The sequence below is a fragment of the Bidens hawaiensis genome, unplaced genomic scaffold (assembly GCF_021521415.1).
Source record: "Bidens hawaiensis isolate Kalapana, Puna unplaced genomic scaffold, B.hawaiensis_p1.1 tig00004685_1, whole genome shotgun sequence".
In the NCBI taxonomy this organism is placed as follows: Eukaryota; Viridiplantae; Streptophyta; class Magnoliopsida; order Asterales; family Asteraceae; genus Bidens; species Bidens hawaiensis.
This window is the reverse complement of record NW_027491287.1, coordinates 940,122-955,590: the sequence shown is the minus strand read 5'-3', so window position 1 is coordinate 955,590 and position 15,469 is coordinate 940,122. Positions and strand designations below refer to the sequence as shown.

Genomic DNA, 15,469 nt, shown 5'->3' with positions numbered 1-15,469 from the left:
GCCTACCCGGAAGACTTGTTTTACACTTAGTTTATTTTGAATATATAATTTGAATATGTATGATTGTATTTAGGGTTTCTAGAAGGAATGACAGCTGTCCTAGGTTGGCAGGCTTATAAATAGAATGTTTAGGGCACGCCGCCAAGACAGAGAGAGGACACGGATTTTGAGCCTTTACGCTTTTCGGATAAGAAAGAATATTTCTTGAGGTGACGGCTGTCCTAGGATTCCTAGAACCCTAAATCGATTATCCACTTTGTATGATGAAAATTATATAGAAGGAAATCTTTTGAGTGAATCCTGTGTATGCTTTCTACCTTTGATTATTCTTTGCAACCGTATGTTTGTTATTGATTCCGCCTTTAACAAACAGATATCTTTCTAAATATAGAAACCTGTCATTAACTCTCTTGTCAACACATTAATCTGTGTGAGTTATGATATGATTAATTAAGATCCAGCTGAAGTCGAGGGGGCCTGACATTATTTTTCCTAACTATACCAATGGGCAGACACGAGGCGAAAGGTATCCAACTAATTGTCAAGAAAATTTCCAACATACTGAATCCTAATAAGGACCTTATAGGTTTACAGACTCGATTGAGAGACATGCAATATGGAGGTGGTGGTATGATTACAGTCCCACCATCTTCCCATGAAGACTTGAAGCACTTGAAGATTCCTCTCCACGAAATAATTCGGGCAACAAATAACTTTTCTAAAGATAACATCATCGCGAAAGGTGGGTTTGGGATTGTGTACCGAGGCGAATCTGAAAAGCTTGGCAAGGTTGCTGTAAAGAAATTAGATCGTAGGCACAACCAAGGAGACCGTGAATTCATGATGGAGATTGCATTGCTTTCAGCTTATAAACATGAAAACCTTGTATCTCTTGTTGGGTATTGCGACCAAGATGAGCACAAGATACTTGTTTTGAAGTATGAAATGAACGGAAGTCTTGACAAACACATACCTAGTAAGGATCTAACCTGGATTCAACGTCTTCGGATTTGTTTAGATGCTGCCAATGGGTTGAAGTACTTACATGAAGGTGTTGGAGTTCAACATAGAATACTTCACCGTGACGTCAAGAGCTACAACCTCTTATTGGATGAGACCTGGAAGGCCAAGATTTCAGATCTTGGTTTGTCCAGATTAGCTCTTGCAAATGTGCCATATAGTGTCATTGTTTTTAGTACTGTTTGTGGCACAATGGGGTATATTGATCCACGGTACCAAGCTGATAAAACTTACACCCAAAAATCTGATGTTTACTCTTTCGGGGTTGTACTGTTTGAAGTTTTGTGTAGTAAATTAGTAGATGGTGAGGGGTTACATTTTACAGCCCAACTGGCCCAAACCGATGACCGGTTTAGACGGTTTCGAACCGAACCATATACACACCTGAAAGAAACTCACACATGACATATTATCAAAGAGCTAGACCATGAATTCACTTCACAAATATATATTTTATATAAAAAAGACAAGGAAAATTACGTATTTTATTGCACCAAACTTTTGAATTATACTAATTAGATAATACGACGAATAAACCACGACAGTTGAAGGACGAGTGGTTTAAATTAATAATCTGATTTTTGAATTAATTCTATGACAAGTGGGTGATTTTCTTTAATGGGGCAAGTGGTAATTTCTTGATAAACAAAAAAGAAATAGTTAATGAATAAGCTAAAGAAAACTTGTCCAGTTGTTTGTGTCGTTTGTTACAAAGATATAAGAATATTAAATTAATTGATTTTTTAATCTAACTCTAATAAGTACAAAATATTATAAAAAATGTTATATACGTAATTTGAAAACCCTGACCCATTGAAAAACGAGCGATCAATGGATTCAAACTACTTGTTTAATTCGATCTAAATCTTTACCTAAGCGTTTCATTATTTGTTGTATGTTTTCATTTTCTATGGATGTGTTCATCTCCGATGGTGTTGACTATTGAGGAAGACCTCACTACTGCCACCAAAAGCCGGCCTGGTCCGATCTCAACAATCAATGGCGTCTTCAAGCTCCACTTCTGCTTCTTCTAGTCATCAGTGGAATTACAATTACGATGTTTATATATCTTTTAGAGGTGAAGACACCAGAAAGACCTTCGTGGATCATCTGTACCCAGCACTTCACAAACGAGGAATCATAACTTACCTTGACACAGAAACACTTCAACATGGTGAACCGATTGATCAGGCACTCTTCAAAGCTATCCAAGAATTACGGATCACCATCATCGTGTTCTCGGAAAACTTTTCCGATTCTTCATGGTGCTTAGAAGAAGTTGGATTTGTCTTAGAATGTAAGAAAGTGACGGGGCAAATTGTTATGCCCATATTCTATCATGTTGAGCCCAATGAGGTGCGGCATCAAAAAGGTACATTCGCGGAAGGGATCGCTAGACATGAACAGAAGAATCCTATGAAAGTTCAATTTTGGAGAGAAGCACTAAAGGAAGCGGGCGGCCTTAAAGGATTGGACATAAGGCACATTGTCGACGGGTATTTACTTTATTACTTTCTTTAATTTAATTTTGATGTTTTAAATGTCTATACTCGAGAAAGCTTTAACTGTATTTACATTACGAAGAAATAAATAAATATGTAAATAATCTCAATCATTCAAATCTAAAATGAGTGGACTAGATTACTTCTTATCTTTACTTTTAATTTTAACCTAAGTGGACTAGATTATTGAAGAATGACCCAAACCCTTCTAGCAAAGATGAATTAATTTGTCATGCACGTTTATTTTATTTCTGCACATGTTAATTGTTTTTGAATAAGAGGCCATTGGCCCAGTCTGTTTCAAAGTCCTAGTCCTTAGGAAGTTTACGTTAGTTTCCTAAGACGAGTTCTAGGGTTCTTTTCTTTATATTGGAGTCTACGTGCTATGTATGTGATATCATTCAATTAATTCCAAAATCTTCATCTTTGAATTCCTTGTTTCAATTGTATTCTCTGACTTTAATCTGCTCTCCATACCAACATCTGTGGTATCAGAGCCAGGTTGAAGTGCCCTAATCTCTCATACTCATCGAAACCGTAATTCCCCATGGCTGATCAACCTAGTTCGAATTCTGCTATTCCGATTACGGTATTCAAAGGCGAAGGCTACGAGTACTGGAGCATAAGGGTGAAAACTATTTGAGATCCAGAGACTTATGGGAGCTGGTAGAAACTGGCATCGATGGAAAGGGGGATGTTCAAAATAAAAAAAAATACTCAAAGAAGAGATGCATTCGCTTTGGCCATAATTCAGCAGGCCGTACACGAGCAATTGTTCTCCCGTATTGCAGCCGCAAATACGTCAAAAGAAGCGTGGGAGACTCTCAGAATGGAGTTCCAAGGAGACACACAAGTTCAATCAATCAAACTTCAAGGTCTAAGACGTGACTTTAAGAACCTCTCAATGAAAGATGACGAACCAATAGGTGATTATTTTTCCAGAATTATGTGTATTGTTAGTCAAAGGCGGGCGTATGGTGAAGTCATTGAAGATCAGTCTATAGTTGAGAAAGTTTTACGTAGTCTAACCCCACGGTTCGATTATGTGGTGCCTTCAATAGAAGTTTCACACGACCTGTCAAAGTTAACCCCAGTTAAACTTATGGGGTCGCTTCAATCACATGAAGAAAGGTTGAACCGAAGGACTCCCGAGAAACAAAGCAAAACAGACGAACAAGCCCTGCAAGTGATGTTTGATTGGACTCAATCCGAGTCTGGATCAAGAGGAAGAGGCAGAAATTCCTCTCGAGGTCGAGGACGAGGACGAGGAAGAAACTTTAACAAAAATAAAGTTCCTCAATGCACCGTATGCATTAAATTCGGGCACCAAAAACGTGATTGTTGGTATAATGAAGAGCAGCATGTTAATGTGGCAAATGATGAAGATAACCTCACAGTCGAGAGTACCAAGGAAGAACCCCGATTATTCATGGCCATTGTTCCAGAACCACAACTGTCATTGATGACAAATACAACTACTACCGGTAACAAAACGTGTCTTTGGTTTCTTGATTCCGGTTGCTCTAATCATATGACAGGTCTCAAACATAGTTTTTCCAAGCTTGACGAATCATTTAAGTTAGTTGTTCATCTTGGTGACAAGAAAGAAATTCAAGTTTAAGGCAAAGGCACGGTCAAGATTGACATGCCGGATGGCAGCTACAAGCTACTAGGCGATGTTTACTTGGCTCCTGATCTAGAGTACAATCTCCTTAGTGTGGGTCAACTAATGAGGTAGGGGTACTCTCTCTTATTTGATGATGACCAATGTGTTGTCACATGCAAGGCTACCAAGTTTGTGCTCATGACGGTGAAACTTGCTAACAATAATATGTTTCTTGTTGATGCTTCAAAGTCGGATAATTCCAAATCTGCCAAATCCATAGCTGATCCTACCACCATCCAATGGCACTCAAGGTATGGTCACTATAACACCTCTGGGCTAAAACATCTGCACGACAAGGGTATGGTACTCGGTCTTCCAAGTATCAAACTCCTTGAATCGTGTGACGATTGTGTTGTCGGGAAACAATCGAGGGACTCATTCACTTCTAAATCATGGAGGGCCACTAAGAAGTGTGAACTTATCCGTACGGATTTATATGGCCATATGCAAGTTACAAGCTTGGGAGGTAGTCTTTACTACCTATTATTCATTGATGACTTAACACGTATGTGTTGGGTCTACTTCGTGACTAACAAGTTTGAAGCTTTCAGCAAGTTTAAAATATTCAAAGCTCTTATTGAAAACAAGAGTGGTAACTCAATCAAGGTCCTAAGAAGTGATAGAGGAGGTGAGTTTCTCTCCAATGAGTTTAATGCTTTCTGTGACTCACACGACATTAAACGAGAGCTCACTCCTCCTTACACTCCTCAACATAATGGAGTAGGTGACAAAAAGAATCGAACTATCATGGGTCTTACTAGAAGCATGCTTAAGCACAAAGGGTTACCTAATTATTTTTGGGCTGAAGGTGTAGCCACTGCGGTGTGTCTTATTAACATTGCTCCAACAAAAGCCGTAACTGATTGTACACCGTGGGGTGCGTGGAACAAATCAAGACCCTCGGTCCGTCACCTACGGATCTTTGGATGTGTTGCACACAGGTTGGTTCCGGCCCAGAACCGAAAGAAGCTTGATGACAGATCGGAGAAGTGCATATTCATTGGGTACTCTGGCCAATCTCATGGTTATAGACTCTACAAATCCTCTTACAAAAAAATCTTAACAAGCCGAGATGTGGTATTTAGCGAAGACTCTGGATGGGACTTCTCTAAGGATCCATCTACAAAACTCTATGATACAAACTACATTGACCCATTTCCTATTGATACCGAACCAACAAATATGCCCTCATCCGAGTCATTAGATCCTCCCTTATCTTACCCTCCACAATCACCCCAAAATCCTCATACTACTGCCTCAAACTCAGCCATTCCATCTGCCCAATCAGGGACCTCTCAACAAACCGAGCCTTCTAACATCACCACACCTTCTACACAAGCATCCCGCTCAAATACACCTAAAACCCCGTCCGAACCCATTCTGCCCAGAATACACTCTTTAAACCGAGTCTATGACCGTGCAGCTGAAGTTGAAGATCCCGTCTATGATGATTTGATTTTGATACCTTTCAGTTCGCTCTTACAGCTGCAGACCCGACTTGTTTCAAAGAAGCCGCTGATAAAGAAGTTTGGAAAAATGCTATGAAAGAAGAAATCAATGCCATTGAACGGAATGATACGTGGGATCTTGTTCACCTACCTGATGGAAAAAATCTGGTGGGCTTGAAATGGTTGTACAAAACGAAAATTGGGCCTAAAGGTGAAGTGTTAAAATATAAGGCTCGTTTGGTGGCCAAAGGGTACTCACAACAACATGGAATTGACTATCAAGAAACGTTTGCACCAGTTGCTAGATTTGAAACTATACGAGTTGTTCTATCGGTGGCAGCTCAATTGGGTTGGTTCATTCATCAACTAGACGTTAAGTCGGCATTCCTTAACGGTGACTTAAACGAAGAAATTTATGTTGAACAACCACAAGGGTTTGAAGTATCTGGTCAAGAAAAGAAAGTCTACGTTGAAGAAGGCTTTGTATGGCTTGAAACAAGCTCCTAGAGCTTGGTACTAAAAAATTGATGGATATTTCATCAAAAACGGGTATATTAGAAGCCAAAATGAACCAACCTTGTACGTAAAGAATGAAGAAGGTAATCGGCTGATGTATGTGTGCTTATATGTGGATGACATCATTTGCACGAGTCAATCTCCCAAACTGATTGTTGAATTTAAGAGTGGTATGAAAAAGGAATTTGAGATGACCGATCTTGGTCTCCTCAAATATTTCTTGGGCTTAGAAGTAAGACAAACCAGGCATGGTGTATTTCTGTCACAGGAAAAGTATGCTAAGAATCTCTTAAAGAAGTTTCATGTGGAAGAATGTAATTTGGAGAATACAACAATAAATGCCAATGATAAATTTCAAGTAAATGATGAGGCAGACAAGACGAATGAAACAGTTTATCAAAGCTTGGTAGGGGGATTGATATACTTAACTCACACAAGGCCCGACATCAGTCACGCAGTGAGTATAGTGTCACGGTTCATGCAAACACCCTCTAAAGTACACCTTGGAACAGCAAAACGAATTTTAAAGTATGTTTCTGGAACCGTGGGCTATGGTATTTGGTACAAGAAAGGAACCAAGGTTGAATTATGCGGTTTTTCGGACAACGATTGGGCAAGTTGTTTGGATGATATGAAGAGTATATCCGCATATGTTTTCTCTGTTGGAAGCGGGGCTGTTAGTTGGAGTTCTAAGAAGCAAACAACTGTGGCTTTATCGAGTACTGAGGCCGAATACATATCGGCCACTGTAGCGACGTGTCAAGCCATATGGCTAAGAAGGATGTTAGTTGATCTCGATCTACATCAGGGAGGAGCTACAACAATCTATTGTGACAATGTTTCAGCAATCAATCTGAGTAAGAATCCGGTTCTTAATGGTAGATCAAAACATATTGAATTAAAGCATCACTTTGTTCGAGATATGGTAGCACAAGATGTTGTGAAGTTAAAGTATTGCAACACAAACCAACAACTTGTTGATGTGCTGACTAAAGCTTTATCCAGAGAAAAGTTTGTGTATTTTCGGCATCAACTTGGAGTCATGGAGTTTGGCTCAAGGGAGGGTATTGAAGAATGACCCAAACCCTTCTAACAAAGATGAATTAATTTGTCATGCACGTTTATTTTATTTCTGCACATGTTAATTTTTTTTGAATAAGAGGCCATTGGCCCAGTCTGTTTCAAAGTCCTAGTCCTTAAGAAGTTTACGTTAGTTTCCTAAGACTAGTTCTAGGGTTCTTTTCTTTATATTGGAGTCTACGTGCTATGTATGTGATATCATTCAATTAATTCCAAAATCTTCATCTTTGAATTCCTTGTTTCAATTGTATTCTCTGACTTTAATCTGCTCTCCATACCAATTACTTCTTATCTTTACATTTTATTTTAACCTAACCCTTATTACTCTAGAACAATTAATATGACTTTAATTTAAGATAGTACTAACGTAATAATAGTTTATTCAAGTGTTTACATACTTAATTAATCTATTGTTCTCACGCTTAAAACCGACTTATGATGTTCGAAACTGTTTTTATATGACCGTAGCACTTAAAACTATCGTATAATCTTTGATATATTTGGTTCTCGATTACATAATCGCACCTGTGTGAATATGTGCATATGCTTATTTTCCTTACTATCCGAGTGCAGATATGAGGCAAAAGGTATACAACTAACTGTCAAGCATAAAAGGAGATTTACTTACAAAATTATAAATTAATGGATGGTGGTAAGAAGTTTCATCTACTTTTTCTGTTGTTGTTGTTGCTGCTGAGTTTTTGTCATTTATGTTCGTGTGGAAAACCCATAATTTAATTCACATATCTTTATATATTTTAGATGTGGATTCGGGTTATGATAATTCCAAGCAAATCAACACATCAGTGATATCTTCATTTTTGAAAACTCACCCTTCTAAATTGGCAAATCACGATGTGTTTTTGAGTTTTCGAGGAGAAGACACTGGTCGTAACTTTGTGTATCATCTATACTCAGCTCTTGAGGAACATGGGATTCTCACATATAAGAAAGACACGGAAAGCAATATCAATAGCACTCCATTACTTGATTCAGACACAATCAAGGCTATTGAAGAATCACGAATTTCCGTCGTGGTATTCTCCCAAAATTATGCAACCTCTTTCATATGCTTGGAAGAGCTTGTATATATAATGAAATGTATGAATGAGAGAGGACATGTAGTTATCCCCTTATTCTATCGTGTCGATCCACCAGATGTACACAACCAAAGAGCGCATTACGGGGAAGCATTTTTTAAACATGATTCATTGTATCCTTCCAAAGTTGACTTATGGAGAACAACACTAAAGGATGCTAGCAACCTTAGTGGCTGGGATATCTCGAGCCTTGCTGACAGGTAGATTTCTTTGCTACCTTTTTTTATAACTTTATTGCTTTAACTGTTTGTATTTTGTACTTTATAACTCAACTATAATTGTCTTACGATGATAATATATAAAAATGTTAGAACTAAGACCGTTTTTTAATTAAACAATACATATAGGGAATATAATCACAGTTCGACCCAAGAAATTAATAAAAGAGGCCTGGACTTTTAGCATTTCAAAACAAGACGTAGAGGGTGTTTGGGATTCCTTATTTTCATCAACTTATAACTTATAAACTTTTTGAAAAATTAATAAGGTGTATAGTTTGGCAAACAATAAGGCTTTATGTATTTTAACTTATGGAGAATGCAAAATAAAGAGGTTTTGAAATGTTATGAATATATAACTTATTAACTTAATGAGTTTGATTTATCTATTACAGTCCTCTAACCTTCAAATCACATTACACTCCTTTTTAAAAAGAGTGTCATTTTTTGTTTATTTTGGTTTTCCTCAATAGATAAGCTAATCCAATTTTTTTTTTTAAACTTCATTTAAAAATTTTAAAAGTTAATAAGTCTTTTTTCACTTAAATAAGCAATCCCAAACACACCCGACATAAGAAAACCAACAATCGAAAAACAGCAAATAAGGAAAATCGAGTGAGACTAGTTTTCAGCGGCCACTAAAAACATACAAAACTGCAATATAATAACTTCACATGTAAATTGATGGGTATATCTTAGTCGGAGGTTACCAACTATATTTTAATAGACGGCTAAATTCAGCAGATAAATTTAACTGTTTAGCAGCCTGCCAAGATATAACTGGCACCGTTAGCCAATATTGGCTAAGACATAGCCTCCACTCTACATGCAAATGTATTGATTTTATTGGTTTGCTTTGTGGATCAATGATTTTTTTTGTCGGCTATTTGTGGGCTAGCCCACTTGATAGAGATACCTGGTTTTTAGAGGAGATCCTAGGTTTAAACCTGATCAATAATGTAGTTTATATTTATTAGTGGACTAGAGTTATGAGTAATATTTACTCTTAGAATATATTTTTTTCCTTTTTGATTGGTTGATTTTTTTATTGATTTGTTTTAAAAAGTACAAAATGCTATTTGTTTTATTTTGGGCCACATATGGTGATTTTCCTTAAAAAATATATTATTATAATAAAATTGTAAATTTTAATGGTAAGTAATTTCGTTTCTAACTCAAACAAGAATTTATATAGGAGCTATGGGAGTATTAGAAGTAATGTAACTTTGTCGTTAGAATAAAAAGTTGTTGTTGACTGGAGTAGCTATTATAGCTCTTCACTTAAGAGATCTGTAATATATAAACAGAGATTTTCTTTTTTCATACACTTTAAAACAAATTTTAAAACCGGTGTATAATATTCGATATATTTGGTTCGAAATTACATATTTGTGTGTTTTGGAGCTAATTCCATGCTTTGTGAATAACGGAATACGGGGATATGCTTATTTTTCTTATATACCAATGGGCAGACACGAGGCGAGAGGTATCCAACTAATTGTCAAGAAAATTTCCAACATATTGAATCCTGATAAGGACCTTATAGGTTTACAGACTCGACTGGGAGACATGCAATATGGAGGTGGTGGTATGATTAGCATCCCGCCATTATCCCATGAAGACTTGAAGCACTTAGAGATTCCTCTCCACGAAATAATTTTGGCAACAAATAACTTTTCTAAAGATAACATCATTGCGAAAGGTGGGTTTGGGATTGTGTACCGAGGCGAATCTGAAAAGCTTGGTAAGGTTGCTGTAAAGAAACTAGATCGTAGGCACAACCAAGGAGACCGTGAATTCATGATGGAGATTGCATTGCTTTCAGCCTATAAACATGAAAACCTTGTATCTATTGTTGGCTACTGTTCTCATGATGAGGAGAGGATACTTGTTTTGAAGTATGCAATCAACGGAAGTCTTGACAGCCATATACGTATGAAGAATCTAACCTGGATTCAGTGTCTCCGGATTTGCTTGGATGCTGCCAACGTGCTGAAGTACTTACATGAAGGTGTTGGAGCTCAACATAGAATACTTCACCGTGATGTCAAGAGTTCCAACATCCTATTGGATGAGAACTTGAAGGCCAAAATTTCTGATTTTGGGTTGTTGAAAATAGCTCTTGCGAATGTGCCGTGTAGCGTTATTATTTCTCACCCTCTTGGCACTCCTGGATATGTTGATCCACAGTATGTAAAAGATAACCATCTCTCACAAAGATCTGATGTCTACTCTTTTGGGGTTGTACTGTTTGAAGTTCTGTGTAGTAGATTGGTAAATACGCTGTCTTATCAACACGAGTCTCACATTTCAGCACAATTTGCCCAAGACCATTACCAAAAAGAAACATTAGATGAGATTATTGAATCAAGTCTAAGAAGTCAAATGAATTCAGATTGCTTAAGTATTTATTCAACCATTGCCTATCAATGCTTGAAGAAACAAGATAAACGACCAACGATGGGCCAGGTTGTGGATCAGCTCGAGAAAGCATTAGATTATCAGCAAGTAAGTTGTTGCAATTCAGTGTCACAATTTTCTATTTTTAATGTTTGTATTTGACATAAAATATAATATATTTGTCTTTTTTAAAAAGGACTAATCTGTCTGCCTGATTCTTCGGAAAAAATCACCTGTGTGTTATGCAGGGGTTGAGTGGATTTTGTCACGATGTATACATTAGTTTTAGACACCAAGACCCCGAATGCCATGTTGTTGATGATATTTGTGCTGCTCTTCACCAAGGAAATGTTTCCACATATAAGGATGAGGTGACACTACCCCGTAACAAGTTAGTATTGTTAAAGGCCATTAAGCGTTCCCGAGTATTTGTCATTTTTTTCACCAAAAAGTTTGCTGCTAATCCTTGGTACTTGGATGAAGTTGCCAAGATTCTTGAACGCGTTAAAGAGAAAAGACAGTTAGTTTTGCCTGTATACCTCAGCGTGAGTCGTTCTGACGTGCAGACACAAAAAGGGTATTTCGGGGAAGTGATGTCCGAATTTGATAGACACCCAAAGATGGAAGTTTGGAGAAATGCTCTTGTTGAAGCAACTAATCAACCTGGCCTGGAATACTCCAAATTTCGGTGATTTCTTAATCTTTATTGCAACTTAATCACAATTTGTGAATCCGTTTCTTAAACTTTTCATATTTAAGGTTAATGGTAGGTAGATTAAATGAAGTAATCATCTGTCATCTGTTTTTGGGTATTCGAGAATTGAGAATTAAGAATGCTGATAATATATTACGTTGAACTATGCTGCAGGTCTATTTCGGATTTTGTCAACAAAATCGTTGAAGAAATACAATTTGGTTTATCTGCAGAATATTTGTCTACTTTACAAGTGTAATGGACAGTCAGTTGAAGACGATCCTTTTTTTTATATATAAATTGTAACATAAATTTGTAAAAAATAAAGGCCGGACGTTTAGGTGTTTGATAAATGATTGGATTAATAACAAATGGATTAATGTTATAATTTTTTTTATTTTTGCAAGAACAATATAGCTTGTATGTTGTTTGCCCATTGATGTTGAGTAGCTCATCTAGGAATCCGATGTTGAACGATCCGCAAGTGAACACATTGTTCTTGTTTGTCTGAGCTCCTATTGACTTATCTTAACAAAGCCGCAGAGGTTTCCTTTGATACTTCTCGTAACACGCGATCTCCGAGATTCACAATCATCACACTATGAGCCCGTTCCATGGTATTCTTTTCTCTTTGCCTAACATATTCTCAGGAAGGTATATTAAACGATCACCTTCTTTGAATCGGGCCATAGCTTGGCTCGGATACCACTTGTAGTCAAAACGAATTAAGAACGAAACTCGAACGATAATTATTGCGGAATATGAAACAAATGATTACACGAGAGTATTGCAACAAAAACTACGAAATCAAAATGAAAACTAAGCCCTAATCTGAACAGCTACTTATATATATCCTCAATTTGGTTGTTAACTACCAACTACTGATTAACAAACCATTTATCAATTAGGCCATGTGTAGTGGAGGGCCTACAATTGGGGGCGAATTGTGACACGTGGCGTCTAGTCAGCAAAGGGGGCAAATTTGTTTTTGGGGTGTAATGGTGTAGGGGCTACAAGTTAGGCCCACAGTATCTTTTTTTATTATTTTCTTTTTATAAATAAACTAATCAAATAAAAACTAATTCATTTAAATAATTAAATAAAAATGTATTAAAATTAAAAAGAAATACAAAAAAATTCATAACTAAAAAAATACATAACTAAAAATATAAAAAAACATATAGCTCGGTTGGCGTACATGTTTATGTTCGGGTCGGGAAATTGAAACGGATAGCTCGGTTGGTTTAGGTTCATCGGGTTCCATTGTAAGTTCACGTTCGGTTGGTTTTGCGAACCATGATGTTGACCGAAAGGAGGGAATGGATGGTTCGGTTAGTTTGGGTTGTTTCTAGGATTCATTTGCATATACATATATACACACACACACAACATATATACGTATACATATAATTTCTTATTATAACATTGCTCTACATATATACACACGCACACACAACATATATACATATACATATATATATCACACACACAACATATATACATACACACATATACATATAGGATTGATTTCTTTTGAGAACCGCTTTGAGCTTTAAGAGCTCGAAAGAACTCAGCGTAACAATTTTTTTTTAATTTTTTTTACACATGTGTAATACGTAAGTGTAAGTAATGTACAAAAAATTACCGTAATTTTTTACACACCGAATCGACTTATTACATATGTGTAACTAACATTTAAACTTGTGTAATTATCAAAAATATTTATTCTCTCTCCTGATTCATTTTTTAATCAAATTTAATCTCAGCCACATATTCAGACTCATTTAATTAAATGTGTGGTCCAAAATGGAGTTCTTAAAGTTCTTACAACTCATCAAGTTCTCAAAATATCTCTCCCCTATATATATATATATATATATATATATATATATATATATATATATCACACAACATATATACATATACATATATATACACACACAACATATAATATAATAATAATATTATTTTCTTCACCTAGGCGATAATAAGACCCCGCCCTCGCCCCAAATCGCCCATTTATCGCTGGGGGCGGTGTTCGCGCCCATTGTCGCCCCATTTCGCCTAAACCGGAGCCCCACTACACATGGCCTTATACACAAACAGTCCTTCAACTAAGAAAGAGTTCCCAAAGTCTCCCCCAATATTATTTAGAAATGACACTTTCATCGCTAAATGTTTAACTGTTATTGACTTTAACCAACTATTAACATGTATTGACTTTAACACCCTACAATAATGTTAGTTGAGATACTTAAAGGCACAAACATTAATAACGGGATTCACGATAGCCAAGATATCAAATATTAGTTTGTCCAGAAAAGCTAGCTATTACATATCTTGGTGTTCCCACAGCCACAAGTATGTACGTAATCTATGCTAGCAATTACATATCAACTATGAACTCCAGAGAGAGCCGTAGGCCCGTAGGTATAGAAAGAGGGATGTCAGATGTGGGATGGACTAGGCCTAATGGGCTAAGCCCCATTTGAGGCTCGACCCAAACATTAAGCCCAATTTGTGATATCTGTCATTAAATATGTTGTAGAGCTTCCTTAAAGTCCTTTTCAGTCAAACCGAAAGAAATCAATATCACAAAAATATTCTCCCAACTTTGAAACCTATGGGTGACAAATGCATTATTGCTATATTTATGGTAGTAACTTTTAAAAAAAATGACATAAAATGACATGCTTAAGCTTAATAACTTCAAATTTAAAAATGTAATAACTCTCAAGTTATTTATTTATTTATTATTAATATTATTATTATGACTCAAGTCAGATCGATCAACAACTTGCATAAACAGTTGTCTAGAAAGTTTGCCAACAGTTTGATCTAATTGCCATGGTTCACCTCATGTGGTAGACTGGTTGTTGGGTCTATAGAATGTCAATGGTTACTAACAAAAATTGATTAATGCAAAACAAACACGTAAGCCCAATTTTGTATTGTTATTTGGATTGTGTATATATATATCAACTTGACGAAATCCTAAACGTACTGTAAACAATCACTCTCGTTTTCTAATCTATAAATTATAAAAATTTTAAGTAAAAATAGTAATCAAATTTATCTATTATCTATCTAGTGTCACCAAGAAATTGTCACCTTATTCAGAAAGAGAGTGCACATAAAACTAGATATTTTGATATTTATGTCACCTTATTCAAGACGAGAGAGCACCCACAAAACTGGATATTTAGGAATCACATAATCACACGAACCCATAAATCTAACCCGTGAAATGTGGGTTTCTTTGAGACTTACGGGCAAAAACATAGATTTATAGGGAGACCTAATTACCATGGTTCTCTTTTGTGCCTTGTTTGAAAAATGCTTTAGTCGGATTGTTTATAAACGAGCCGAGCTGCATAGTATGTATACAAGCCAAGCTCGAGCTATCATAACATGAAACATAAGCGCACTAGAGACCATCCTATTACTACTTTTACTTTAATACTTAAGTTCAATTATAATTTAAACGATTTGACTCTGAGCTTTAACCAGCCAAGCTTGAGCACAGTTTTGAGCTCTTTAAGAATAAATCAGGCGGGCTAGACAGACTTGATAACTTGCTTGTTAAGTTGCCCTATAGATCGAGTGAAAGACAGGGCGGTACACATGTTTGAAATCTGAAGATTAAGAGTGATATTTTTTATTTTTTGTTTTAACTAATTAATAATAAGAAATAACTAATAACTAATGATAACAACTAATAAGATTCATTCTTATATAATGACCTGGATGTCATTCGTTGCTCTTGTTAAGAAATCTTTTATGCATTTAGTTTTATGTAACATATAAAAACGAGGAAATCAAATT

At 36.3% G+C, this 15,469-nt stretch overlaps 2 protein-coding genes and 1 pseudogene across 2 annotated transcripts; all 3 read left to right on the top strand.

Moving 5' to 3' along the window:
- The first annotated feature begins 504 nt into the window (after positions 1–504).
- On the top strand, positions 505–1,425 carry LOC143627496 (putative receptor-like protein kinase At5g38990). The gene has a single exon (XM_077097295.1). The coding sequence runs from the start codon at positions 505–507 to the stop codon at positions 1,423–1,425; it is 921 nt and encodes a 306-aa protein (XP_076953410.1).
- Positions 1,426–2,019: 594 nt separating this feature from the next.
- LOC143627495 (toll/interleukin-1 receptor-like protein pseudogene) lies at positions 2,020–2,541 on the top strand (annotated as a pseudogene).
- Positions 2,542–3,204: 663 nt separating this feature from the next.
- Positions 3,205–4,143, top strand: LOC143627494 (uncharacterized). The gene has a single exon (XM_077097294.1). It carries the CDS (start codon positions 3,205–3,207, stop codon positions 4,141–4,143), a length of 939 nt encoding a protein of 312 aa, XP_076953409.1.
- The last annotated feature ends 11,326 nt before the right edge of the window (positions 4,144–15,469 follow it).